We start from the raw sequence: 27,607 nt of genomic DNA on the forward strand, positions 1-27,607 counted from the left end.
GAATCCAGAGTCATTATTCTGAAATAATCAGTGCTTTTTTTACATGTGCTTTTTAAATTTACATGTGAAGAACATTTAATCTGTTTGCCCTTATTTATGTTATTTTATACCCAGGCTTCATTTTTATCCTCATGCCAGTTAAACATATAAGATATAAAATAATAAACATATAATATAAATAAATATAATAATAAATAAAATCCACAGTAACAAACATACTTAAAATTTTATCTTGAAAATCTCTTTAGATGTCATTGTAAGAACCAGCCTCTCTCACTGGAGAGCACACAATAAGACAGGGCAGAGGCAAGATCAGTACTGACCATGGGTGAGAGCTGGGTGGTCTTCTGTCCCTTTGTGGGGAAAGCACTGAGAGGAGACAGACTCACAGTCCCTCTTCACAGAGCTCTACAGTTACTGTATAAAATAAATGGCTAATCTAAAAGGTATAAATAGCAGGTAGACAAGGGTCTGCTGCACATCAGGGACTGTTTGCTAGCAGTCGTGCTTGAACTCTTAAAAGTGGAGACCTGCATGCAGCTCCCTGTCTTCCTCAGTGCTTGGGCTATTAGGCTAGTGCATTGGAGGGTGGTTCTGTGCTGCTTCCAGCTGTGGTGAAGAGCCCACTCCAGAAGAGCCTTCCTGGAGAGAACTCCAGGCCGTGCAATGCCAGGGTACAGAGGCCTGCTGCCTCTGTAGCCCCTGCCAAGGTGCTCCCATGAGCATTGGCCAGCTGCTGTGATCTGGTGCATGCCCGTGTGTGTGAGCACTCTCTGCTTCCAAAGGAAGGAGGCAATGTAGATCCCAGGATGGAGCAAACTCTGTGCTGAGCTCTGGCTGGGAGCCTGGCAGGTGATCAGGGCCAAAGGGCTGCCAAGGAGCATTTCGACAGTGGGACAGGAATGGCGGCAGAGCTCCAATGTTGCAGCCCGCTCTCTGGTGCTGCTTAATGCTGTGTATATGTATGCATGCATGTACATGTACACAAACAAGCATTTCCCCTGCCACACACTGTGACAAGGCTGTAGCCACCCAGCACAGAGAGTATAGGAAAATTGGGTGTTACACAATTTGCTTTAGGTGCTGCTTCCACCAATCATTGGTTTCCTTCTTCGGGTTTCAATATTTTTATTTATTCTATGTGCTTTTCCTACGTGGATACGTTTCTGTTTTGTTTACTATCAAGCCAGTAATTTGGGAACAAAACAAAAATTAATGCTTCATAAGGAGCCTAACTAAGACGATGGCGTGGATAAACAAATTGAGCCCAGTGGTGTCAGGACAAGGGCTGTGTCCACAGGCAATGGAACATTTGCCACATACCCCTCTAAGGTCTCTTCAAATCGCCTGTCTCTCCTGAGGTGTCAAACAGCCTTGCTACAGATGGCTGCCCAGGACCAGGCATGTGTGTATGTTCCACCAGCCTGGCATCAGTTTGCCTGTCTCATAGCACCGTTCCTGGCAACTCCTTGATGCCCAGAAAATTCAAGCACAGCTCATTACCTCTTAAACATAAAATTGAAGGTGACATGCACAAGTCAATGCCAAACAGTTTGGAGGATGAATTAAGGAGCCCTAGGGAAGAAAGTGTAAATGAAAGCATTGTAGGTCTGGAAGGAATGCAGGGACAAGCCAGAAACACAAAACCCCAGAAGATGAAGGGAATCAGAGGAAAGAAAAATGTCAAGAGAAGGTAAAGGAGTACTGCAATGAGGATGGGTGCATGTATTTTCCCAGAGAGTGAACTGCAAGTCATAGGGCCCTCTCCAAGTGGCATATAGGGCTGAAAGTTTAATTAGTGCTTTCTTCTGTCCCTTTTGATCTTTGCACAAAGCCTTTCTTCACACAAAGGACAGAGAGGTTACTGTGAGGCAGGGCAGCCAGTGTCCCTCGGTTCAGGCATTTCCCGTATTTCCCAGGATAAATGGAATGCCTCTCCCTGTTCTTCGTGTCTGTCCCTCGGCCTCCAGAGGAAGGCATTCCCGGGACATTTCACTGCCTCAAACACCTCAGCCCGTGTGACAACAGTTTCTCTGGGAAGCAGTTTGCTCTTGCCACCAGAGAAGTTGAGACATTAGCCCGGGACCAGCCAACACCTCCTCCCCCGCTCCAGCTGGGCTTGAGCTTCGGTTTTCTGCCGCCTCCGTACTCCCGGCAGGAGCGGGGGCGGCGAGGGGAGCCGGCAGCGGGAGCTGCGGGGCGGGCGCAGGCATCGGGAAGGGAGTGGGAACGTCACCCATTTGCCACAGGTAGCTTGCAAGGAGGCGAGAGGCCCCATGGATGCCATCCTCTCCTGCACGCTGTTTGGCTCCCAACATTTTTTCTTTAGAAAATAAAAATTGAGCAAGTGTCCCTTCTCTTTTAACTACCTCAGCTCCAAGAAAATCGAATCCCTAAGGAACGGGGATTGCCACAGAAATTATTCAGGGTAGCCTCTGCACCTGCGGGAGACACCGTAGCGGAGGCCAGCTCAGGGACACAGCTTTTGGCGGCCATTGCCAGCTCTTTAATTGATCGCCTAAGGCGAAAGGTGACCGACCCACTCGAGGGCACCTCTAGCTGAGGAAGGAGCCTGCTGACGAGCAGGAATTCCTTGACAAAATCTCGGGATTCGGAGAAGCTGAGAGAAATGCCAGCAGAACTTCCTGACATCTGCATCATCCGCCTTGAATAATTTCGCATTTGAGATGATGCTCCCGTAGGAGAAGACCACGTCATGAGGGAAGCATCGCCACCTTTATCCTGTGTGGGAGGCATAAAAATGTGTTTCTGGGACGATCAAAGCTATGAGGGAAAGGGGTATCGTGTTCTCACCACTTCTGTTCTTTGCTTGAATTAAACTCCGGAAAAGCAGTAAATTACGAATAAATTATGAATAACTTACCCAGTCATGCTTCTTATTTTTTTTCTTACAGGCGACATATCTCTGAAGAGACCACAGAGTTCTCAAATATATTTATTTTCGATCATGCGAAGAGATACTCCACAAAGCGCATTTTTATGCGACCTGTTACAAAGAGAAAAGAAATCAAAACAAACTAAAAAACCCTAAAGTGATTTGCCCAGACCAGCAGCTTCCCTCCCAAAGACGACAGCTCCCAGAGCTGGTTTCAACACCCACCCTCGCTTAATTTTCTGCCCCGGCAAATCATAATTCCTATGAGGTCTGAAAGCTTATTTATATTTAAAAGTTCTTTTCTGGGAACAGCCGTCCCAGTAGAAATTAAACAGCGGATGCTGGCGGACGGTACAGAAAGCAATTTTAAGGCATTCGTTGAAATTCCAGCACCTCTGCCCACCATTCCCAAGTGACCTGCCCAGTGCACATCAATGCCAGCCGGTACTTCACGCCACATATGCGTGGGTGCATTGAGCTGCGGAAACGGAGTAGGCTCTGAACTGGAGGGTTCGGTTTGGTTTTCGTTCGGTTGGTTTTCGGGGGGTTGTGGTGGTTTTGGGTTTGCCTTTTTTTTCTTTACTTTAAAGAAAATTTTACTTAAATGAGAGGCACCTGCAATATCTGCGCTAACATTTTAGATCAAACACAAACGACACCCAAAACGCCGGGTCCGGTATTTCCATCTCTTCGAATGATTTAGTCAGGCTTAAATCCCCCAGTACTCCCCTCCGCAGCGCCGAGAGGGACGGCGTAAGGGCCGAGCACGACGACGGCCGGCGGGCCCGGGGGTGCGCGGGTCGGGAGGAGCGGCCGTCCCGCCCTCGGCAACACCTCGCAGTGCTCGGGACAGCTTTGCCCCTTCGCTCAACTTCGAGGAAGGGACAGATGTTGTGGCGAAGTAGCTGATAGGTGGCTCGCATTTCCCAAGATATCTGGAGTAAAGACACCTGACATGAGGTGTTGGAGAACTGTGGGTGGAGGGGGTATCGAGGGATGCTCGGGCAGAGCCGGGAAGGCAAACTGCAAAGGCGCTTCGCCGGGCACAGGAACGTCCGCGCGCCTCCATTGCCGGAGCGGGCGAATTACCGGACTCGACTGCTTAGGGAAGCGCTGAGCCGCCGATCCCGGCGGGAGGAGTCGGGGGGGCGCGGCGGGGGAGGGACAGCAGCACCTGCCGGGCCTGGCGGCGAGGCTGCCCAGCCCCGTGTGCCCGCTCCCTCCTTCCCGCCCTCCCCGACCACCCTCGCCCGCCCCAGTGCTCATGCGCCCGCCGAGGTTTAAAGTGGGAGCCGCGGCTGCCGGCGGCGGTACCGCTCGGCGGAGGTGTGGGACAGTGAACAGGGCACGGCAGCCCGCGGTGCGGTGACCCGGTCGGCACGCTGCTCTCCGCTGCTCTCCGCTGCTCTCCTCGCCGCAGCTCTGCGCTGCCCCGCGGTGCGGGCGCGCCCCGCCGCCATGTGGCTCCCCCTGCTCCTCGGTGGGTATGGTGGGAAGCGGCTGGGGGCCGGCGGGGCGGGCGCGGAGCAGCGCCCCGACCCCTTCCCTGTCTGTTCGCAGGCGCCTTTCTACTCTCCAGTCCTGTGCGCGGGAGCGACAGCTCAGGTGAGTCGGCCGCTCTCCTCTCTCCGCATCTCGTGGATGTTGTTTCCCCCTCGGACCGTCTCTGCTCGGCCGGGCTCGCCCCGGCGGGAGGCGGTGGCGCCCAGGGGGGCGCTTGGCCGCGGGTACCGGCCCGGCCCTTCCCGGCACTCCCGGTTGCTGCCGCCTCTCGCCGCGGGGTGCGGGTGCTGCCGCGGAGGGGCCGCGGGTGCGGCCGCCGGGCAGGTTTGCGCGGAGCCGGCCGGGGGGAAGCTGCAGAGGGGCACGGAGGATGTCTGGGAACGCCTCCAGGCGAGGGTGAAAACACCTTCCTGGCACAGGGTGAAGCAGAGCCTTTATGACAAACGTTCCCATCGAGGAGAGTGCCGGTAGCAAGAGTGAGTGGGAGCGTGTTTTGTGTGTTATAGAGGCAGTCGTACAGTGCTTGGTAATTTGAGGATTTCTGGCATATTTTAGACCATGAAATTAATTAAAACCACTTTCAACCTGCCCTGCAATTATTTTGACCCGAAAAGCAAAAGAACATACTTAGGATACCTAGGAGGGTACTGCAGGGGCTGCCTGTTGTACCATGCTCTATTGGACTGCCTCCCTGCTGCTGGAGAGCAGGCTCTCCTGGAGCCAGAATCAATCCATGGGAACCAGGAGCCATAGGAAGCAGTTGAAGAAATAATGTGGCAGAAGGACACAAGCAGTTTGTCTGCCCCTTCCCGTGGAGTCTTTCACCAAGGGAGGACAGGAGCCGCCAGAAGAATGCACTTCCAGATGCAGGCCTGGCAGACAGAAGGTGAGTGACCTCAAGCTTTTCTGAATGGTTGTTCATGATTTCTCAGCTCTTAGGAAGCAGGATTTGCTGCTCATTTTGTGTTCAGTCAAAGATTTGGAAAGTTCTTTTGTGCTAAACTGATAAAAGCTGCACGAGACAGGAGTGCTATGGCTAAAAAAGGGAAAAATGCACAGCAATAGGAAACCTACTCCAACCCCAGTTCCTTTCCGTTTTTTGTTTTACAGGTGCATTATAGATGAAGTGCTGACAGTCTGGCAGGAGACAAATGAAAAGTTTTCTGTGATGCTTCCTCCAGGGTTGGAGAAGCCACTGTAACCTGAAGGTATCTGGAACCAGCTAAAATAGCATTAAGGGTATATTTTCAAAATGGAAGATTGATACAAAACTGTGCTATAAAATGTGAACAATTTCTGTAAGGTACTATCTTTTACCATTATTCTGAGCCTAAATTCAGCAGCATTTGGTTATTGAACTAGAAGCTTTGCAGGAACTTTTATGAAAGTGCTTAAATTCTGTTGTTCAATAAGAACATTAATTTCCTTAAAAATCTACTGTATTTAGGCTCATAATGTTTGGGAAGATCTTTGAGAATCTTAAAACTTCCTTTATACTCCCACTGGAGTGTATACAAATACTACCAAGTTCAACAGTTCTGGTTACCATACATGAGACTCTGCAGGTGGGTGAACATTGGCATGTGATGGTAAGCAACCTTACACTGATCAGAAAAGGGCAAGTCTCAGACTGAAATGAATGATATAGCCCTGACCAGATTTCTTTAAATTCCATTGCCCTTGTCCACATCAAGATAGGTAATTGAGATTGCATAAATTAGCATGTGATCTGTGAACATGTTTTCTGAAATATAAACAAGTTTAGGTTTACTAGTATGTCCATTTTTTTCAAGTACGGATAAGGTATGTGGGAGTATTCCTTGTGTAAGATAGAAAAAGCAGACATATTTGAACCCTCAAGATAAAATCTTCCTTTGGTATTGAAAATAATACCAAATATTAAACGGAATAGGAAGCATTATAGGGATGTACTTCTCTATTTTACAGCTGTGATCACAGTAAGTGATCTTACTTGTAGGAACCCCTGTTTTATATTTTGTAAGAATGTACATAGAATTTTTTTCCTTTGCATAAACAAACTCTATTTTCCCAAAGCAATGCATGGAAACTTCAAGATTAGAGAAGCTCAGATTTTGGCTATGGATTTTATTTTTCTAGAATAATTTAATGCAGCGACTTGTGTCAGAAATTAAGTGAGAACTTTCACAGATTGACATAAACAGCAGCTATTCACAGCAAAATGTGAAAAGGCATCAAAAAGATGGAAACTGATGGAATGATTGAAAACTGGTTGTTTGAGGAGAGAAGTGAATCTTTGCTTTTTTTTTTCCCTTTTTTAGGTCAACAATGATGGAAGACATTCATCCCTACCTTTAAATATGGCTTAAATCAGGAAGAATTACAGTTTCTTTTCTCTGTACTTTGTTTTTGTAGGATACCCTGGTGTAGTGTGTTTCTGTGAAGCTTGATGGGTGTGTGTCTTGACAGGATTGGATGATGGTCAATTTATTATGGTTCTGAAGGCCTAATTTTCTGTCACAGAGCATAGGTCTCTAATCCTCAACAGAGTCCAGAATGGGTAGGAGTCTAGGACTGAATCCTTTAAGGGATATGAGTTACACAAATTGCAAGCTTATATTTCCTTCTTCCAAAAATACTTGGATTTAGAGTATTGCATCACATAAGCATCCAGAGAAATGCCTCCACTGCTGCTGCTCTTACATTCTTAAATTCCAGTGATTAAAACGTGGGTTTTATCTCAGTTACTATATATATATATATATATATATAATCTCTTTGGCAGTTTCTGCCATGTTGAAGTATATTGGATAGATTAAAAAACAACCACCTTCTCCAATTTTAGTAGTAATATCACATATGAAATTTGTGAGAGTGATTAGTATGTAAGCTGGCAAAGAACTATTTTATATTTTCTAGTATTCAGATTTCATTAATACATTTTCTTGTTTGTGATGGAATGCTTGTGGTTTTATGGGTCGAGTGGTTGATGGTGCATTAACAAAAAGGAAAGAAATTCACTGCAGAGCTGTTATAGTAAGTCTTCATTGTGGTAGTAAAAAAAAATGGCTTTCATTGATACTGCCCAAACATTTCTAATATTAGTCTCAGTTACAGAGTTACGGCTTACAGAAAACTGTACCTACCTACACAGAAAACCAAAATTGTTGCTTTTGGATTAACAATGTTATGTGCTTCAAAGTGTGTGTTTTTACCTCTGTGCTTATCCAACTGATGTATAGACTGCTAAATCCCCTAGCTACGGTGTGTCAGCTCTTCAGTTTGCACAGCAGCCTGCTTTGCATGCATAGACAAGGATCGTGACACCCTTTAGACTGCCAGTGCATTAAAATCCCGTGGCTGGGCTACCATGGATTTCTGTGTTTTCATTGCCAGGTAGAACACAGAAAGATTATTTTTTCCCCTTCATCTCCTGTGCTATGCAAAATATTAGTCTTCCGCGTGACAGTAATTAGTAAGTACTTGGTGATGAGGGAAATACAGATCTCTAAGTGATAAGGTGTTTGTTAACTAGACATGTCTGAGTACTGTCTTTGTGTGCACAGCCAGCCAAGGAATTCAGTCAAGTACAGTGCATTAGAAACTACAGGAATTAAAACTTCCTGTGGAGTCTTGCACTCTTAGAGGCTGAAAAAATGTTGCAGGGTGCGTGGCACAAGCAAAGCTGTGAAAGCAGAGAGTACCAGTGGTGCTCATTGCAGGAACTTCTCCAAGGATTTCCAGCCTTCCAGCTGCTGTTTAATTCTGGTGCTCTTGCTAGTTGTCATTTGGTGGATATCACTTGATCAGTGCCCAGTAATTACCAAAAACACTCGTGGAACTTTCATGGAAGGATTAGGGAACTTAAAACAGCAAAACAAATCTACTTCTTTTAGCATAACACCAGTAATATAGCACTTGTAACAATGAAAATATGGAGCTTCTAGGTATAAACAGTGGTGATTCTGCTTGATTTTTCTGTCTTTTGTTTTTAAGGCAAATGTATAAGATTGAGCACAGAGAGGATGTAGGTAGGTAAGACTAAGTCCTAAAAGAAACTTCTTTATTTCTTAGAATACTTGAGAACCAGATTAAATCACTTTACAGTGTCTAGCTAGGTAGACAACTCTTATCTTGAGAAGGGAAAAATAAAGAAGTGCATACTGCTTTCTTTTTTTCTTGTTCTGGACTATCTAGACAGATTTAGCATATATAAGATTTTTCAGGAAGATGTGATTAGGTAGTTTAAAATAGTTTCAGTATAGCATTAATGGGAATTATATATATTTAGTAGTAGAACTACATGCATGGTTGATGAACGTAGGTATTTGTTTATGCAGCCAGAATAAGCAGACATACTTCCCTGTACGTCTCTGACTGCAACTGTTCTGCTTTTCAGTTCCAAAGTCAGTGAGATTAGCAGGAGGTGTGATCTTTTCTGTCCCCTGATGAAGAACAGTGTACGTTCCGAATACTTTCAAATACAAGCAGCATATGTTGGTGTCAGTAAACACCCTAGGGTAAGAGTGAAAACAATGGGCAGGGAAGCGGGTGAGAGACGTATCACTGATCCCTGAAACATGCTTTCCTTGGGATATAATGCTATGATGTATGCAGTGATACATTGGCCAGCCTCTGTCAGCTTTCATCATAATATTATTAAACAGTAATATCCCAAATGCATACAGAAAAGGTTCTTGCACCTTCTAGTACTCAGCAAGGGCAAGACGTGTCCTTAGGAAGTTCAGAATAAACAGCCAGTCATGGGCTGGACTTATGATGTTGAATTGGTATTGATCGAAGTCAAAACCCTGATTTGCTGTGCTACCAGACCAACTGAATGTTCTGTCTTGCATAGTAAAAGGTTGGTAGTAACTATCCAAGATAAGACCTCTATGTTTTCGAAGTGAAAAGCATGTTTGTCAAGTAAAATTGTATACTGATATAAATCTGTGTCTGCACACCTACACTGCACATTGGCAAGAACAGTGAAAGCTTAATGATGATAACCTGAGGAGCAACTTCTAAGAAAAAAAGGCAGTTCTGTGTTTAAAAAAAAAAAAAAAAAAAAAAAAATTCATGTGCCTCAGCTGAATAAATAACTTTTGTCTCACTGTGTGATTCTGAGAGTCCTTTGCACAATGATTAAGATGTAAACTTCATTGTAATGAATTGATATCAATGTTCTAGATGTTACTGTACTACTGGAGCAAGAAGATGGGTATTCCTTTTTTTTTTTTTTCTTTTTCCCCTGCACTGGCCTCAGTTGGATTTATTGCAGAAGCTAAGGGAAATGCTGAATACTGCTGTCAACCTGCTTCATGAATACCGCTAAAGAGAAGATTCAGAATTTCCCAAGTGATTCATAGATGTCTTACAGCTGGAGATTACTGTGGGGATGTCAGAGTAATTTAATTTCTCCCATGAAGAGTGCCACCCATGTCAGTGGTCCACCAGCCTTCCAAGGTCTTCTTGTCCTTCTATTTCTGCAGTAAACTTACAAATGTGAATTGGTTTTCCTCATGTAATATTCCTTGAATGTTATTTTAATGTTGTTTGCTCATGGTTGTTTTTTTTTTTACCCTTCCACCTTTTCCTGCCACTTCTTTCCCATAAATAATAAAGTGTGTTCTTCCTTGTCATAACTGCACATTTGTAAGCTCCAAAGACATTTTTACAGGCATTGTACCTAATTTCAAATTCAGACATTGCTTTAAGCTTGGAGACTGTAGAGAGGTTTGCAAAAGAAATCCCAACAAAAAACCTTTGATTTTTCAGGTCAAAAGTTGTTCTTTTCTCTTTAGCTGCCACTGCTATCACGTGCTTTACAAGAGGACTTGACCTTAGAAAGGGGACAGAAGATGTCCTTTGCCCAGCAAACTGTCCTCTGTGGCAATTTTATGTCTTTGGGGATGGAATTTATGCTTCTCTCTCCAGTATCTGTGGAGCTGCCATACACAGGTAAGTCAAATGATTGCTAATCAATGTGTTAAGTGAATTTATATAGTCTGTAGTCTTGCCGTGCTTTTAAATCTTAATCTTTTGATGCCATCATAACAAAGATCTCTCTAGGCTTTGTGAATCCTGTTAACAAGAATATCATTAGGAGAAAAGAGAACAAGATAAAGAATGTCTGGACAGTTTGCAAGTTATCTGAATCGTGTTTAAGTACTCTTGAAAAGCACTTTGTTGACTTTCTTTAAAATGGTACAGCAGCAGATTGACTTTCACTATAAAATTATTTGTGTCACTAGTAGATATGGAAGAATACAGTGTAAATAGTAACTAATTAGAGAATAAAAGCAGATTTCTGACTTTCTTAAAAGCTTAAGTCAGCTGTTTGAAAGAAACGGAGGAATGGTTTCAGTCTCTGAGGCTTTTATCCACAAGAAACAGAAAGAAACTATTTCAGAATATATCGATGTGCTGCTGAAGCTATCAGTATTTTTTATTTAAAAAACCCTACAACTGTGGACTTAAATTTTTACAAAGAAATTAATTACTAGAAGATAAAGGAGGAAAATAATGGGGTTCTTGAGTTATTATTAATTGTTTGATACTTTAAATGCCATAAAAATATGCTAAGCATTTTAAATAATATTTAGGGTACTGTCATTACTATCCAGAATCTCATTTAAAGTATCAATTAAAATTCTATAACTTTTAATAAGACTTAAAAAATTCAGGCTACTTGTATAGTATTTAAACTCCAAACTAAAATGAACTTCTTTTTAAAAAAAAATTGGCTTAAGGAGGGGGTTTGAGTACAAACTGTCTGGAATTTCTCAAATGCTGTAAAGGAGACTAAGAGCTAAGGTACTATCAGAGGAGCCAGAGAGAGCTTAGAAGGTATTGTGGGGGTCTGTGTCTAAAGTTTTTTTAAAGCTTTAGAGTTTGTCTCAAATATAATTACATGTCTCCATGTGTATTTTATTGCTGGACAGGCTTCCTTTTGATGCTTCTGTAAAAAGAAAGAAAGCCTCAATTAAGTGTGCTTTAAGCATCTTCATGAGTGTTTAAAAAAATTAAGCTCTGGTACTTCACTTTTCTTTGTTTAGGTATATAGAAAAAGTTTGTGAAAGAATGTCTGGATCAAATGCTTGTTGTGCTTTTTGTTTGTTTTTTGTTGGGGCGTTTTGTTTGTTTGTTTTTAAATGAGGAAAACTGAGGTTTCTTTCCATGGTCAGTTTTTCTAAGACTGTGTTTGTATTTAGTGATGTAGCCATTTATTTTAACATTCCATTTCGTTACTGATTGCCAAAGAAGTCTTTACTTAAAGAGAAAAAAGCTCTTGCTGTCAAGACTTTTTCTACAGAAATTGAAGACTTGAACAGTTTGAAAAGACAAGAAGTTTCTAACCAGTTCAACTAGGCAGCATTCTTGAACCTCTCATGCCAGTGATGTCTGTGACTGTTAAAGAATGGGACTTGGTTCCATCACAGCTGGGGAATACTTTACAAAAGAAAAAATCGATATTTTTCCATAGTAAGAATCGATATAAATTGTACTACTTGAGAGATATGTAGCCCTGTTTGTAAATTCCAAATCTAACAATCTGTCTCCATAGACATTGTGAGAATAATGAGGGCTCTAATAGCAACAAAGAGACTAAAATATACTCACCTTTCTAATCTATGTCTTCCAGAATTGATGTAAATTAACATTGTTCAAGCCTTCTGAATATGATAGAGTGCAGTAAAGTGTTTTGAAAAAGCAGAATAAAGGAGGACTGCTGTTTTTGAAGACAGCCTCAAACTTAAAGGCAACTAACCCTTTTGGCCTTTCATACTCAGAATAGAATTTGCTACTTGAGAACATTTTGTTGTCTTTGCTGCAGCTGTTAGCAGCCATAAATACTGGCCCTGGTAAAAAAGGATTGATGAGTGGAGGGCAGGCAATAGCTGTTTAGTTCTCAACTAATTACACCGCAGGCTGCAAAACTGAACAAAAACCTTCTTGCTCTGTCTTGCAATGCCTAAACTCCATATTGGTGTGAAAGTAACTTTTCAAGAAGATATTCCTAACAGGTAATCACCTTAGTTTGCTGTTATTTTGATGTAAGAATTTATGTGCTTTGAGAATTTTGTAAATTTCTTCCAAATAACCGAAATAACTACACCTAATTTAAAACTAAGTATACTCTCCATTTCGTTGCATGGTGAGTGCAACATAGCTCTGTACATTTCAGCACCATTAAGTACTAGCCCTGTGCCACCTACAGTGCCTGCTGTTGTCTAAGGGAAAGCAGTCAGACAACTACTCACCATTTCAAGAAGCATCAGTCTTGGGAGCAGTGCTTTTGTTTGGTTGGTTGGGTTTTTTAACTGAAAATGATTGTATGAGCATGAGTCTGTTCCACATACACTTCAGTTTGCATGCTGGGTCCATACTGAGGCTGGATCCCTTAATTTTACATAAATCAAGTAATGCTTATTCCTGTGAGTAGTTCCATTACTGTGAGGCAGTTATTAACACAAGAAAATACTATACAATGCATGAAAAGAATTTAGCAGAATTCAGCTACAAATAATTCTGCGTACTAGAGATGAATAAGCTTTCTGCCTGTTTTAGTTTGTTATATTTGGCTTTTTCTCTCATCTTATGTGTAATTACTCTCAGGAAACAGAATATTTATTTAATATTGTTCTTTTTCTGGGCAGAAGAATAAAACATTTCGTCAAGGGAAGAATGGAGAACCTCCTACCAGGCTCATGCTATGTAGGCATGAAGAGCTGAGTTAAATCTACCACTGAGTGATTAATTGGATTAATAATCAGAAGGTCAAATGAAGGACTGGGTTCTCAGCTTGTGGTTCTGTTCTAGTGCCAGTTCGTCTAAATGGAAACTTAGCCCAATGTAGTAGTATTTAGATGTTAAACAGGCATGTAAGTTTTTTCCATGACCTTCCTAACTAGTCACAGGGTGAAACCATTTCTAATTAAGCATCGAGGTCCCAGAACTCAAGTCTAACAAAAGCATATCATGGTATTACCAAGCTGGTCACAAAGTGCCCTTAGACACGAATGGCACCTGAGCTACCCTACTGTTTGCTAAAAGAATATTGACAAAAATGTTGTCTTCCCAGAGGGATTTCTGAGCAGCTGTAGATTCCCTGGGAAACTTTGGTATGGAGCCTGCTTCTGCTGCTTAACTTCTTTTCGCCAAAAGCAATAGAGGTGCAGAGAAAACAGAAGGAAAAGAATCTAGGAGGCTGGAGGAAACACTGAGCAATTGCATATTGGTGATTGATGGCAATCAGGCAGCAGCAGGAGACTGCAGTTTGGAGAAGAGAAGGATGCTTCTTGGAGTGATTAAGAAAGGCAGATTACGTGGAAAGAGTTGGCAGATGATAATAGTAGAAAGGAAAAATGGGAATTGAGCAACTTGAGTTGCCTTTTCTAAAGTCCCTGAGGATAAACGGACTGCAGACACATCTGTAAGGCTCATCTGCCATGGCTATCTCTTTGTGGTCTAGGCATCAGTTTTGATGTACAGACTACATGAAAAATGCATTCAAAATTCAGCAAAGCCCTGTATCTCTTTCTCTGAGAGTGCAAATGAACAGTTCTTGCACTTTATTTTGAGGAAGTGCATGAGGCTCATAAAAAGCTTCAATTTCATCTGGTGATTTACCTCAATTCAGTTCAGATTTTTAAGTATGTTTTGGCTGAAATTCCTGTATTTCATTAGACCTTTCCATATGTTCTGCTGCCCTTGGCCAGTATACTTTCTTTCATGAGCTATTGTGCAGTGAGGTACTGGATTGCTGCTTTGTGTATCTGTTTTTCTGTTTAATTTGTGTCCATTTTTGAGTGAAAAATACTGCTTAGGTATAAATTGTGATTTGTTATTAACAATGAAGCTAGCCAAGAGAACAGACTGCAGCTTTTATATAAAATTGCTGTCAAGCAGCACTGGTAGTAACACGAAACATAGTGAGTAAGGAAGTGAAAGCTTCCTGGACAATCTGCAGATTCCCGTTTAATAAAAACAGCCATGGCACGCAAGTCAATCACACAGTGGCAAAGCACAGCAGCAAAACTCAAAGCAGATTATAATGACATAAGTCATTCTGAGGAAAGGCATGGGCACTTCTTCACACTCTAAAAACCACTGCAGATCTACACAGGGTTGATATCACTTTTAAAGTCAATCATAAATGATTGCAGAAGGGAATTTGCTGATCTGATTCAGAATGCAAAGGTAGGCTGACAACATATGATTTATTCCGCATCAGCATATAAGTATGCATTTTGAGTAGACTTGCTTGAAGAAGCAGCCCAGGTAAAACTGATGAAATTGTAAAGGGTGGATTAAACGGTTACCTACAGAACAAAGGAGGAATAACTTCCATAAAGCTACAGTTCATGTTATATTTACTTCTAATATCAGCCCCCACTGGAATTAAAAATAGCAGAGCTGTTGTATGGAAATATTGTATCTTCAGAAGATAGTATACAACTTTGACCTGTGTTTAAATACAGAATCCAGTGTTTTCAACAAATAGATAAGGAGCAAATAAATCTACTCCAGTTTCAGTGTGAAGCTTCCAAATTCAATGGAGACTAGGTAGATAATTATTTTTCTCTGGAATTACTAATTATATTTAGTTACTTAATTGGTGGAATTAAAATGTAAAGACCAATAGACAAAATGGAACAATATAGACAACATTGCATAAAATGCCATGAAATAAGCTGAAAACATTGTTTCCAGAATAATTCTTGAGCTTTCAGACTGAACATTTTCTTGAGTTCAATTCAGCCAGTACTCAAAGTTGTGAGTCCACAACAAAAGAAGTGGGAAGAGATACTAAATTCTTCCTAGGAGCTAACTTGGGCATAGATCAGGTTTGCTGATGTAAGCCTAAAGTAGCTTCACTAAAATTGCAAGTACAAACTTAAACTAGAAACTGTTCCAATTAAACACATATTCTCTATTTTTGACATCTTTCCTTATCCATTAAGACTGAGACACTAGTGAAGGTTTGAATGCCAAAAAGAATCAGGCACTGGAGAAGAAAATTATGTTCTAATTAGACTGAAATATTCTAAATACATTTATATGTTATTTTCCTTAAAGATGATTTTGACTTACTGAATTTTCCTGTCATTTAAAACTAACCAGTTAAAAGCTCTGGTCTGATTTTTCACTCAATTTTTTTTAAAAGAACTATAAAGTGCTGTTTGTATTTGCCAACTTTATAATCTGATTTTAAACTCATTCAGGGTAACTTTACTAAAGCTCCTTTGTCTCCATATTCTACACAGTATTCCTAGATGAGAAAATATCTGTATAGTTTGAAACTGTTAAATTCTTGTAGCTTGGAAGATTATGATAATAGATATAACCACAGCTGCATTTAGAAATACAAGTCACATCCATGAAGGAGGAATGTCTTTTAACAGCAATCCACATAGAGCTTTGATATGGAAATTGCCTTTGCCACAGATACCCAAAGCTCATATTACCAGAAACATACGCTAAGTTTTCTAAACTGTAGTCTTGATTATTCTTCTTCTACAATGTTTTAAATCAGATTAGGTCAGGACCTCTTTTCAAACAGAAAGCCAAACAAAATTGAAAAGTAAATACAAAGGAGCACATTGCTGTGCTAAGTAGTCTTGAAATTACTACTTGTCTCCCACAGCACTGTACCTGCCCAAGTACTGCAAAGCATCAAGCATTTATGTCCTTGTAGAGAAGCTCAGCCTTGACCTTTGGCCTCTAAAAATAATAAATATTCTTTCAGTACCACATAAAAAGAGATCTGAACTGTTCAGAATTTCACTTAGGAGTTGATATGAAACATCACTCTTCTGCATTAGTCTAAACACTGCCGGAATTTTGGACTTTCCTGATCCTTTTTTTTTTAATAAGTCTGTGTGATGCTGTGTAGAATAGCTTTTTTTAAGGTCTTTTCAGCAAGTTTGCAGCTTATTTTAGCCTAAACACAACTGCTTGCATATATGGCATCTTTTTCAGGAGACTGGTGTAAAATATACTAATGACGGTACAACTGTATTGCATTTTCTTGTGATTAAAATGTCTGATTCATAAAAACTCTTTTTGTATCTCAGGGGTGTGATCACCAATGCAGGAGGAGCTGTAAGGGTAAAGACTCTCCCAGGACAGGAAAACTACCCTGCTGTAAATGCCAATGGGATCCAGTCTCAGGTGCTCTCTAGATGGGCTTCATCTTTCTCAGTGACTCGTAGGTGGATCACACTTATTATTCTGCAAACTGTATTTGAAATGTTGATAGAACTGTAGGAACCTTCTTTAGTGCTCCATGCATGCATAAATGTGATTGCTATCTGATGTGTAGTAATAGTATTTTTCACTTCTAATTCATTATTTTACCTTCATTTTTCCGGTTTCCTAAAGAAAAACCATTCCAGCTAGACTAGCTAGTCTGTAGCAGAAGTTGATACATAAAAATGCATCCGTTATTTAGAATATAATGACTTGATAGCAGGCAGCTGACAGTTCCCTGACAGTTTAATCTGGTCAAAGTCTGTGCTTTGGTCCTGACTTTGCAGTCCGGTCCTCCTACCACTTCAAGCCATCCATATAGTGTTATCCCTTCTCTCACCCTGCCTGTATTCGTGCAGGCAGTAGTACTTGTCAGACCCTTCAAAGACCTTATACAGCATTCCCTGCAAAAAGAACAATGACCCTCCAAAAAATATCAATTATGTTAACTTACATGTGATGTGCTGTCATTAAGCTACAGTGTGACATAGTGGCTTTTTTTCCAGAACGTTTTGTCACATAGTTGAGATAGTGTCCCCAGCTGCAAACCTGTTGTCATGCCTTGCCACTCAGGTGAGGCTAAATCACCCTCATAAAATCATATGCAGAAGCATATTGGGTGTATGTGTTGTGGTTTCAAAAATATTAAGGCATATGTGTTTTCTGGTATATTCTTTCAAAGTTTGTGAAACAGATCTCTCTAACGTGTTCTTATTGTTTACACAGCTAAGATTTAGCCTACTATCTCTAAGACACTAGTAATCCTTATTTGGTGCCCACAGCAAGTTAATAGCTAAGAACTTGGAATCACAGGTGCTTTTGGTGAGGGTGAAAGTTTTCAGTTCTCCAGATCAAGTCCTGACTTTATCTGCTAGAAATAAAGAAATAATGGCTTCTACAGCTCAAAATCTCTCATCAAATAAGTATGCTGTAATCATGCATCAGCTGCTGTTGTTTCAAATGCAGAAATTAATTACCTGTAAAACAAAGAGTGCAATACTGGATTACACCAAAGGTTTGCCTAGACTCATATTCTACTCCCAGAGTAGCTAATGGCAGATGATGAAGAAAGATTATTGGAAATAGAGTGTTCTTCAAACATCATCTAAATACACTAAAATACTGTGAATGTATTCTTATTTTAGCAGCTACCAAGGACACAGCACTTGAAGCAGTTGGCCGATCGGTATCAACAGCACGTCCTTCTACAGGTATGAGGTCTCCACAATAAGGGAAGCATCTTGTGATATGATGTGCTGCAGTGTTTGAATCCCTGGCTAAAATTACATGTTTCATATCATTCATTTATTTTTAAAGAAGAAAACATACAATATCTGGTTTTGCAGCATATCTTTCATCAGAAAAAAGAAGAATCATGTAATCTTGGAGATTGATTCTGATTTCACTAGTGTTCATGTAAATTAAAAACAAAACTTAATGAATTTGAAAAAGTAATACAGATAAAGAAAGGTAAGAGTTCATGAGCTAATGGGGTATTTGTTCCTTTTAAGTAAAAGAGAAGAAAAAGGAAAAGCATTTGTTCTTACAGAACTGCTCAACAGCTGAGAGCTGTGAGGATTTGTGTAGCAAAAATTTAGTTATGTGAATTTCACCACAGAAAATGCTGCATTAAAAGGCTAGATCAATTTTTATGAAGGTTAGTGCTATATAAATACTGGACTTGGATGTTGTTTGTGAATAGACCATTTGTTGTACAGTTTAAGTCATGGTTTGCTTCCAAACCATTAAAACTGTGCATCGTACAGCAAAATTGCTAACTGAGAAATAGTAGCACTTAGGAAGGTGAGATACAGAAACCCACCCATCTTTGTATGATTCAGTAATCAGTCAGGCAGGTGTAGAAAGGAAAGTTAAACTGTTTCATTTGAAAAAGAATATTCTCCAGGGAGCAAAGCAGTACTAGTGCAATTTTAATAATTAAACTGATTGACAGTCCTGCTGTGCATAGATTGCATTGTAATTTTTGGAGTCTGAGCTTTTTCTGGTTTATTTCAGTCCATTCATCATCTTGTTCTTAAATGACCCATGCTCTTTTCTTTACTGAAGGTAAAAGACCTAAGAAGACTCTTGATAAAAAAGCTGGAAACAAAGGTAAGAATACACAGATTTACCTTTTGCAAAGAAAAATCCTAATATTTTCTTGGTGTTAATAAGTCCAATTATTTTGGATGTTCACAGACTGTAGAGCTGATATTGCATTTCTCATCGATGGAAGTTACAACATTGGCCAGCGTAGGTTTAATTTGCAGAAGAACTTCATTGGAAAAGTAGCTGTAATGTTGGGAATTGGAATAGAAGGGCCTCATGTTGGAGTCGTACAGGCCAGGTAAGGACAGATCTACACAAAATACAACCGCGTCATTGGTAAGAGAAATCAATATATCACTTCCTATTTTGCAGAACAATATCACTCCAGAATGGTTGATGAATAACAAGAGAAAGCAAACTCTTTTGAGCTGTAGCACTGTTTGCTCTGTGCTACACTGAGATGTCCATGTGAGGGGACATGAAAAATTTGAACATTTTCTGTCTCTATGATATTTGCTATTTGGATGGAGAGGACAGCTGGACTTCTCACAGACCCTTGGCTATCCACAGCTTTGTAGCTCATCTTAGTAGAACAGCAGGAAACACCCTGCAAAGGAGAGAGATGGCTCTTTTTAAAACTGTAGAGAGAGAGAATTGTCACAAATGACTATGTACATGTACAAAACAAAAAACTGATCTTGCCAACCTATAGGTTACTACAGCTAATATTTTCAAATTTTATCTGGTCTCTTGCTTATTTAAAGACAGTTCATCGACTCTTTTAGGTTGGAAAAGACCCTTAAGATCATCTAGTACAACCGTACTATGTACGTTCACAGAGTGTAGTCTAAAAGCCACTGGAACATCCAGCATGTTAGCAGAAGGCTTTTTTGAGCCACAGCTTAGTTTGCTAATGACCAGCAATTGCAGTTTTCCAAGGTTTAACCACTTTGGCTATGGCATCTGGAAAAAAGGAAGCACAAAGAACCCACTTATTATCAAAATTAACTCACTTATTCCAAGAAGATGAAGCATCTGCTAGATTAGCACAGGATTTCTCTATCACATCTTTCTTTCATCATTAAAGTCTGTTCCTCTTTCTGCCTTTAGGCAACTGTAGAGTAGATAGATACCTGAGTGTGATTTAGTTACCTAGGCTTGCTGTTGCAGTCACTAGAAAGAAAGGCCACATTTGTGGCATAAACCATCTGAACTGCTTTGCATGCCTCTTTTAGGATGTGATGAATTGCATCCTGAAAAATCCAGTTTCTGTCCATCAAAAGCTAGGGGAAATGAATTCCACTCTTGCTGCCCTGAGTTTATATACTATAAGGTGAGGACCAATTAATGGAGAAAGTAAACAGTTTAGCACCTTGAACATTCAACCCTTCATTAGAAATTAATCTTACAAACAGTAATCTTTATAGCTCAAAATGTACCATTTTAACAGTTATTCTGCTTGGCACAAGGGTTCATTCTAGTGATTGTGATGCAGAATTGAGCCATTTACTCATAGCAGCAGCTCTCTGGCTTGCAGGTGTTTATCAGTCTGCCCTTCACTTGGCAAAAATAACTTAATTTCTTTTTGTTTTCTACTGTAAATCAAAAGTGAAATCTGGAAACAACGTAGTTAAAATCTTTCATTTCTTACATGGAGTCAGTAGCTAGCATAACTTAAAACTTCTCAAATTAAATAACTCAAACTACATTGTGCAGATATTTTTTTAAAGCAGTTATTTCTCATACAAATAGTAGAAAGCCTGCCGATTTTTAATTACACAGATGCGTTTACTTTAACGTCTAGCAGGTTCATTTTTTTTCTTTATATATTTTCAACCAAGTGTTTTCAGCTGTTCTTAATTTACCCATTTAGGTAGATAATCCCTCTTGCTAATGATTGTGAGATTTACTAAGCAAGGAGCATACTTCTATTTTAAAATACAGAGAATAATATATATTACCAAGAGTAAAATTATTCAAAGTGTGGTTTAGCTTGCTAATGCCATACCAATATGAAAAGTGAACTGCAAACCTTATTACTCTATTTTATTTTTACACAGCGAATATCCAAAAATTGAATTCTATCTGAAAAACTTCACTGCTGCAAAAGAAGTTTTATTTGCCATAAAGGAACTAGGGTTCAGAGGAGGCAATTCCAACACAGGTGAGTTCATACTTCCACTGAAATAGAAATTATTGCTTTACATATTTTTATATATGTCCATTTGTTTGTGTATATTGAAGTTTGTATAATTCAGATAGGTAAGAAAGTGTTTTAAATGCCACACTTATCTTAATTAGGTTCAGTGTTTTTCCACTAGAATGTGGCCACACCTTACATTTCATTTCCAGAAGTTAGGGCTGCTTATTACACATTTTATTAGAGTAGAAGTGTAAATATTTCTTCCTCTGTTTAAACAGTAATTGACGGTTGTCTAGTAACAGAGTGACATCTTGAGACAAATTCATAAAAGGCTTAGTGTTTCTTTCTTGTTGGGTGGCTAATTAAAGAGTTAGAATAAATACAGAGTAAGTAGTAAGTGATTGTGAAGAGCAGCCAGCAACCAAGCACCACACAGCCACTGGTGGTGGGGGAGAGAACTGGAAAGATAAAAGTGAGAAAATTCGCAGATTGAGATAAAGACAATTTAATAGGGAAAGCAAAAGCCACTCACACAACCAAAGCAAAAGAAGGAATCCATTCACCGTGTCCCATGGGCTGGTAGGTGTTCAGCCATCCCTGGAAAAGCAGGGCTTCAGCATGCATAACAGTTCTTGTTATGTGTGCTGAATGTCCCCCCACTTTTATTCTTATTCCTCCAGCTTTATATGCTGAACATGACACGATATAATATGGAATATGGAATACCCCTGTGGTCAGTTGGGGTCAATTGTCCCGAATGTGTCTCCCTTGTGCACCTTTTCTCTAACAGAGTGGTACAGGAAGCAGAAAAGGCCTTGGTACTGTGCAAGAGCTGCTCAGCAACAACAAAAAACATCCCTGTATTATCAACACTGTTTTCTACAGAAATCCAAAAAGCAGTCCCCTAGTAGCTACTCTGAAGAAAATTAATTATCCCAGCCAAAACCAGCCAAATGAGGAAACTGAGCTCCAAGTACATTGTAGTTCAGGAGCTACCTAAATTCAGCTTGTGAAGTGTCTTCCTTCCAATCCATTTGGCAGGCACCAGTATATCTACTTCCTAGTACAAAACTAGACCCATGGGCAACAAAAAAAGTCAGTGAATTCTTCCTTAGCTTTATCTGTATTTTTTGTTGGATTTTGTTGTGGTGTTTTTAGTTGGGTGTTTGTTGGTTTTTTTTGTTTGTTTGTTTTTTGGCTGGGGGTGTTGATTTGGAGTGGTTGGTTTTTAGCTTAGAGGTTGCTGAAGCTTCATTTTTATCAAATTTCCAGGGACACCATTTCAATACTACACTGGGTTAGACCTGTAATCATAGCATAAATCCAGCACAATTTCAGACAGGAAACTGGTACCAAAACATACCATCATTGTATGTGTTATTTCTTCATATTCTTTTTCTGTTCAAAACAAGGAAAAGCTTTGAAGCACACAGCTCAGAAATTCTTCTCTTTGGAAAATGGAGCACGGAAAGGAATTCCCAAGATCATTGTAGTGTTTCTAGATGGCTGGCCCTCAGATGATCTAGAAGAAGCCGGCATAGTGGCCAGAGAATTTGGAGTCAACGTATTCATTGTATCTGTAGCAAAACCCACAACAGAGGAGCTGGGAATGGTACAAGACACTGGTTTTGTTGACAAAGTAAGGAAAAAAAATTGGTTTTCAGTTGTGAATATAATTCTGGAGAATTTACTTTACACTAAAATTCTAATTAACTAATATATGTATATATAATAACTTATATAGATATAAAAATATTCTCTCAAACCATCCAATGAAATTCTCTCTGCTTGTAAGCGATTTAAAAGAATAACACTAGGAAGGTTAAAGAAACACTGGAGGTTTTTTTTCTGCTGAAGGGTCCACACAAAGGTATCACTGTCCTCCCAGTTCAGAGACTTGGCCAATTTTGTAGTTCCTGGACTTTGTACTTGCATGAAGACTCTCAGTGCAGGAAATTCCCCTATCTCAGGTATGATTAAATGTGCCAAAGCAATGAAATGCTGATACAGTATATTCCCTCTCCTGAAATGGCAGACGGAGGCCTATCTTCCTGTACCTGCTCTATGGATAATTATTTACTTACTTCCACTACAAAGAGGACAGAAAATATGGAAAAACATATCCTAGCAAGTTTATGTACAAGATTTTCATCTTGGATGCAGTTTTGGATCTTGTTCTGTTTGAATTCAAACACTGATCACCTACTCTCATATGAGCTTTCTGATTACTAGGTCTTTACTTACTCTGCAGTGAGAAACCCACTCATTTTCCACAAGGAGGTCTTAGATGTCTCATTTCAGCAGAAATGGCATGAACAAAATGAAGCACTACAGCTCTGCATCTTCTAGGTGTAGGAGACCTAGCTGCTCATCCCAGAGGTACTGCAGGCAGGTCCAACCCTTATGTACTTATAGAAGCATCACAGAATGGTTTGGATTGGAAAGGACCTTAAAGATCATCCAGTTTTCACCCCCTTGCCATGGGCAGGGATGCCATCCACTAGACCAGTTAGCTCAGGCTCAGCCTTGAGCATTTCCAAGGATGGGGTATCCACAGCTACTCTGGGCAAACTGTTCCAGTGCCTCACCACTCTCACAGTAAAGAATGTCTTCTTAATAGCATACCTAATTTTATTTTTTTTTTAGTTTAAAACCATCCTCCTTCCTTGTACTACCACTGTCTGTCCCTGCAAAGACACAGAAAGACATGACCTTTAAGTGGTTGAGGCCTGCCCTCCCCTTCTGTATTTTGATCCTTAGCCAAATTAGTTTTCAAATTTAACTCCTTTCTTAATTACCTTGTACTTTACATGCATCTTATGGAAGCTAGCGGAAAAGAAATTTTACCTTGAATCACCTGGAGCTATATTTCTACCCACTCTATGTCTGTGTTTATGACACATTAGAGATTAAAAAAATAAAGGTCTTACCAAGTTCCAAGGGAAAGCACAGAGGCTAATTTTCAGTGGATAAGCCAAAATACAGAACTTTCAATCCTTTGGCTATGCAGTATCATGACTCAGTTCACATTCACAAAACATAATTATTATTTTCAGTTCACAGATTATTCTGATTTGGAAAGGACCCCCAAGGACCATTGAATCCAACCCTTGAGTGAACAGTCCATACAGGGATCAAACCTGTGACCTTGGCATTCTTAGCACAATGCTCTAACCAGCTGAGCTAATCTCAGAATTGTTGTAGTTCTTCTGAATAAAGCTAAATTATTTGAAATGTCCAGAGCTTGTGGGGCAGGATTGGCTTTATTCCTGGGTAAAATAAGCTATATTACAGCTTTCAGTGGTTTCAACTGCAGATGTTTGTCCTCAGTTTCTGTCAAGACAAAGAAGCAAAAAAGTCACCCCAAGCTCCCACCATGAGGCTCCACTAACCTGCCCTTGAAAGAAAAATCATAGGTGTCCAATTATTATCCATTCAACTGGTCTGTCAGCATCCACTCATTGACTTACTGTTTTCCAACAGGCTGTCTGTCGAACCAACGGCTTCTTCTCTTACCAAATGCCCACCTGGTTTGGTACTACCAAATACGTAAAACCTCTTGTCCAAAAACTGTGTTCACACGAGCAGATGTTGTGTAGCAAGACGTGCTACAACTCCATCAACATCTGTTTCCTGATCGATGGTTCCAGCAGCGTCGGAGAGAGCAACTTCCGCCTCATGCTGGACTTTGTCAGCAACGTCGCGAAGGCTTTTGAGATCTCTGACATCGGCTCCAAGGTCGCAGCTGTGCAGTTCACATATGACCAGCGCCCTGAGTTCGGCTTCACAGACCACGTCACTAAAGAAAAGGTCCTCTCAGCTATCCGGAACATTCGCTACATGAGCGGGGGCACTGCTACTGGGGATGCAATTTCTTTCACAGTCAGAAATGTGTTCGGGCCAGTGAAAGATGGACCTAACAAAAATTTCCTCATTGTTTTGACTGATGGTCAGTCTTATGATGATGTTAGAGGACCTGCTGCAGCTGCACAAAAAGCAGGTAAATTACGTATTTTTAAAAGCGGTGCAAGTTGATCCATCTTGTTTCTGCTCTACTGTAAATGTTAAGGTTTTAAACTTTGCGAAGTATAATACCTGCTTTGAGTTCAGCAAAATGTAAGCCCCGAGGAACTGTTTCCCATTAGGATGAAAAAAACCCAGCAGTCAGTATTACAGAGCCAGGTAGGCATAGATTCACTTATAGCAGCTTAGTGAACAACATACACCCAGTTTTACTTCCCTAAACGGTAGAGTAAGAATAAAGAACCAAGTAGGGAAGCTCCATCATCAACTTGGAAAGGAATAAGCAGTTTTGGCCAAAAAGCTCATTGGACTGATGATGCTTGAAAGCATTAAGGAACCAAACTCATTTTCAGAATTATTTTGCACAGTGTTACTTGTGTTTCAAGACTGGTATTGTAACTACTGCATTCATGTGTGTCACTACAAAAACTACTGAGACACTAGCTTTTACAATACCTCATATTGCCTTCAGGATTCTTCCTGAGACAAATCTAATTCCTGATATTTAGTGGCAAACTCTAATTACCTTTGACAGACTGCAGATATTGAAATGTACTTTTTCAATCTGGATTAATTCATGAATGTAGAAATGGCTGTTTTTCTTGTATCTACAGGCAAAATGGCCTTAACAATTTTTTTTCCTTTTGTAGGAATAACAGTCTTCTCTGTCGGTGTTGCCTGGGCACCTCTGGATGATCTGAAAGACATGGCTTCCGAACCAAGAGAGTCTCATACTTTCTTCACCAGGGAGTTCACAGGATTGGAGCAGATGGTTCCTGATATTATTAGAAGCATCTGTAAAGATTTTTTAGACTCTAAGCAATAAAGAAAAAATCTGCTGTTCACTATTACTATTTGAAACTAAAAATCATGAAATTGAAACGGTCCCTCTAATGTACAGATGTTTTACTCGTATATACTATCATAATACAAAGGAAGAAGAAGGGCTACTTTTTGTTTCTGTAATCAGTCAAGGATTCTTGTGAGCTTGTTAGAAGTTGTACTTGATACTGAAATGCAAAATTTGGCCGACAGCTAATATTTTCAATACATACATAGTATCCCAGAGTTTAAAGCTATGCATATCATGCACTTAAGGATAGCAGATGTCCAGAGGAAATCATACAGCTCTGACTTTTTTCTGCCTCTTGCTAGATATCTTCTTACCAAAAATAATATAATTTTAAACACAAGGTACCATCTTCTATAAGCCTTCTGTAGCTTATGATTCTATATCTTTTAAAGGAGTTCTACTGGTAACATGAAGTACTTTCAGTGCTCCAGTTGCAAAACATCCATTATTGCCAGGTAGTTTAAGAAAAGATATAACAGATTGTAACTAAAACAGTCTGTTTTTACTACTTAGGGTTTTGCTATTGTGAATGATACTGCCATCTGGTTGGAAAAATTTACACCAAAAGTCATTTCACTTCTGTGCGCAGATTTCTGTGGATCTGTTGGTTCTTTTGGCACAGATTTTGAAAGGTATTTAAGGCACAGTAGTTTTTTGAGAACCTGGATCCTAAAATATTAGCTGTTACTACTGGTTCTTGCACCACTGAAGTCAACAGTGATATTCCAAATATAACTGACAACTGGATATTTCCTGTCTACTGCTATGTACTATCTTGATTTAACAAAGTTGTTATTGGCTAGACAGTTAGAGACAGGAATCTTAGGCCAAGAGATTAAATTAGACCACACAATGGGGACTGAAAGCATTTAAATTCAAATCCAAAGGTATCTCAAACCTTGAAACCTAACTGATTTATATCAGATTACATGGTTAGAAGAGAGTAGGCAGACACATTAAGTGGAATTTAGTAGTTCACAGAATAACAACTTCATAAGGATAGCAAAAACATCTTTTTGTGTGAGGTTTTCTGAAGATGAAAGAATAGTTTTCTTGATAAAAGGCTTTCATTCAATTACATACCTAGTAATATTGCTATATTTATACACACACATGTGGTTAAAATGATGAGATATTCACAGAGTTATTCCAGATTCTTGGTGTGAATAACATACTTCAAGTATTTAGAAAATAAAGGGGGTTTGTAAGTAAAATATATAATAGAAAACAAAACAGCACTTTCCCTATCAGTCTGGGGTTTCCCTTTTTTCCCAATATAGATTGTAAAATTTCTAGTAGTTACAGAGTGGCACAGAAGGGATTGTATTCATCAGGCTTTTGCTATGCATTTTTTAAGAACATATAACTGACTATATATTACTCTAAACATAAATGGCAAAGATGCCTTGTATTTTTCTAGTAACTGTTATCCTTAATTTTGTTATGTGATTATAGAGTATTCAGCTTTTGCTGTATAAATTCATATGCTGTATCAACTTTGTGCTAAAGTTTCTTTCATTTAGTTTATAAACTTTTTATAGAAATACATACTGCAAGAAAACTGGGACTACTGCTATCTGTTTTAGTATCCCATAATACAAAAGTATATGATGAACCTCACATAGTATAGCTTGAGTAAGTTGTGTGTGATGCTTCCTGTCTGTATTATCTTAAATCATAAGTCATGCTTAAATAGCAGGGGAACTATTTATACAAATATTTTGAATGAGTCAATATCCAAGTTTTAGTCATTGTTTATACTAGGTATGATGCTAGTTAAATCTTCTGAATATAAATTGTATGCTAGCTAATAGAATAACATTTTCCCTCCTACTTTGTTTTTACTATTGTAAAGGAGTAGGCAGTTTTAACTCATCATTCATGCATCAAACAAAAAGCAGGTTTG

The 27,607-nt window shown here is 39.8% G+C and overlaps 1 protein-coding gene and 1 long non-coding RNA gene across 2 annotated transcripts; one reads left to right on the plus strand and one right to left on the minus strand.

Moving 5' to 3' along the window:
* Positions 1-2,659: 2,659 nt before the first annotated feature.
* On the minus strand, positions 2,660-3,930 carry LOC116788000. The gene is made up of 3 exons (XR_004357507.1): positions 3,847-3,930; positions 2,885-3,007; positions 2,660-2,742 (listed from the first exon to the last, which is right to left on the minus strand). It is a non-coding gene; the product is annotated as an uncharacterized LOC116788000 (long non-coding RNA).
* Positions 3,931-4,273: 343 nt separating this feature from the next.
* On the plus strand, positions 4,274-27,268 carry COCH (cochlin). The gene is made up of 11 exons (XM_032692146.1): positions 4,274-4,376; positions 4,457-4,501; positions 10,183-10,339; positions 16,459-16,592; positions 17,779-17,844; positions 18,701-18,745; positions 18,833-18,980; positions 20,743-20,846; positions 22,238-22,464; positions 24,309-24,825; positions 25,499-27,268. The coding sequence occupies exons 1-11, from the start codon at positions 4,355-4,357 to the stop codon at positions 25,672-25,674; spliced, it is 1,641 nt and encodes a 546-aa protein (XP_032548037.1). The 5' UTR covers positions 4,274-4,354; the 3' UTR covers positions 25,675-27,268.
* Positions 27,269-27,607: the final 339 nt, after the last annotated feature.

This window comes from Chiroxiphia lanceolata, chromosome 6, assembly GCF_009829145.1.
Source record: "Chiroxiphia lanceolata isolate bChiLan1 chromosome 6, bChiLan1.pri, whole genome shotgun sequence".
NCBI classification, from domain to species: Eukaryota; Metazoa; Chordata; class Aves; order Passeriformes; family Pipridae; genus Chiroxiphia; species Chiroxiphia lanceolata.

What these genes read in the sequence shown, in the direction of transcription:
- COCH (XM_032692146.1), top strand. Translation starts at nt 4,355, where the DNA reads ATGTGGCTCCCCCTGCTCCTCG. An exon ending in GTGGCTCCCCCTGCTCCTCG is followed by an intron (nt 4,377 to 4,456) that starts GTGGGTATGGTG and finishes GTCTGTTCGCAG; the next exon opens with GCGCCTTTCTACTCTCCAGT. An exon ending in TGTGGAGCTGCCATACACAG is followed by an intron (nt 10,340 to 16,458) that starts GTAAGTCAAATG and finishes TTTGTATCTCAG; the next exon opens with GGGTGTGATCACCAATGCAG.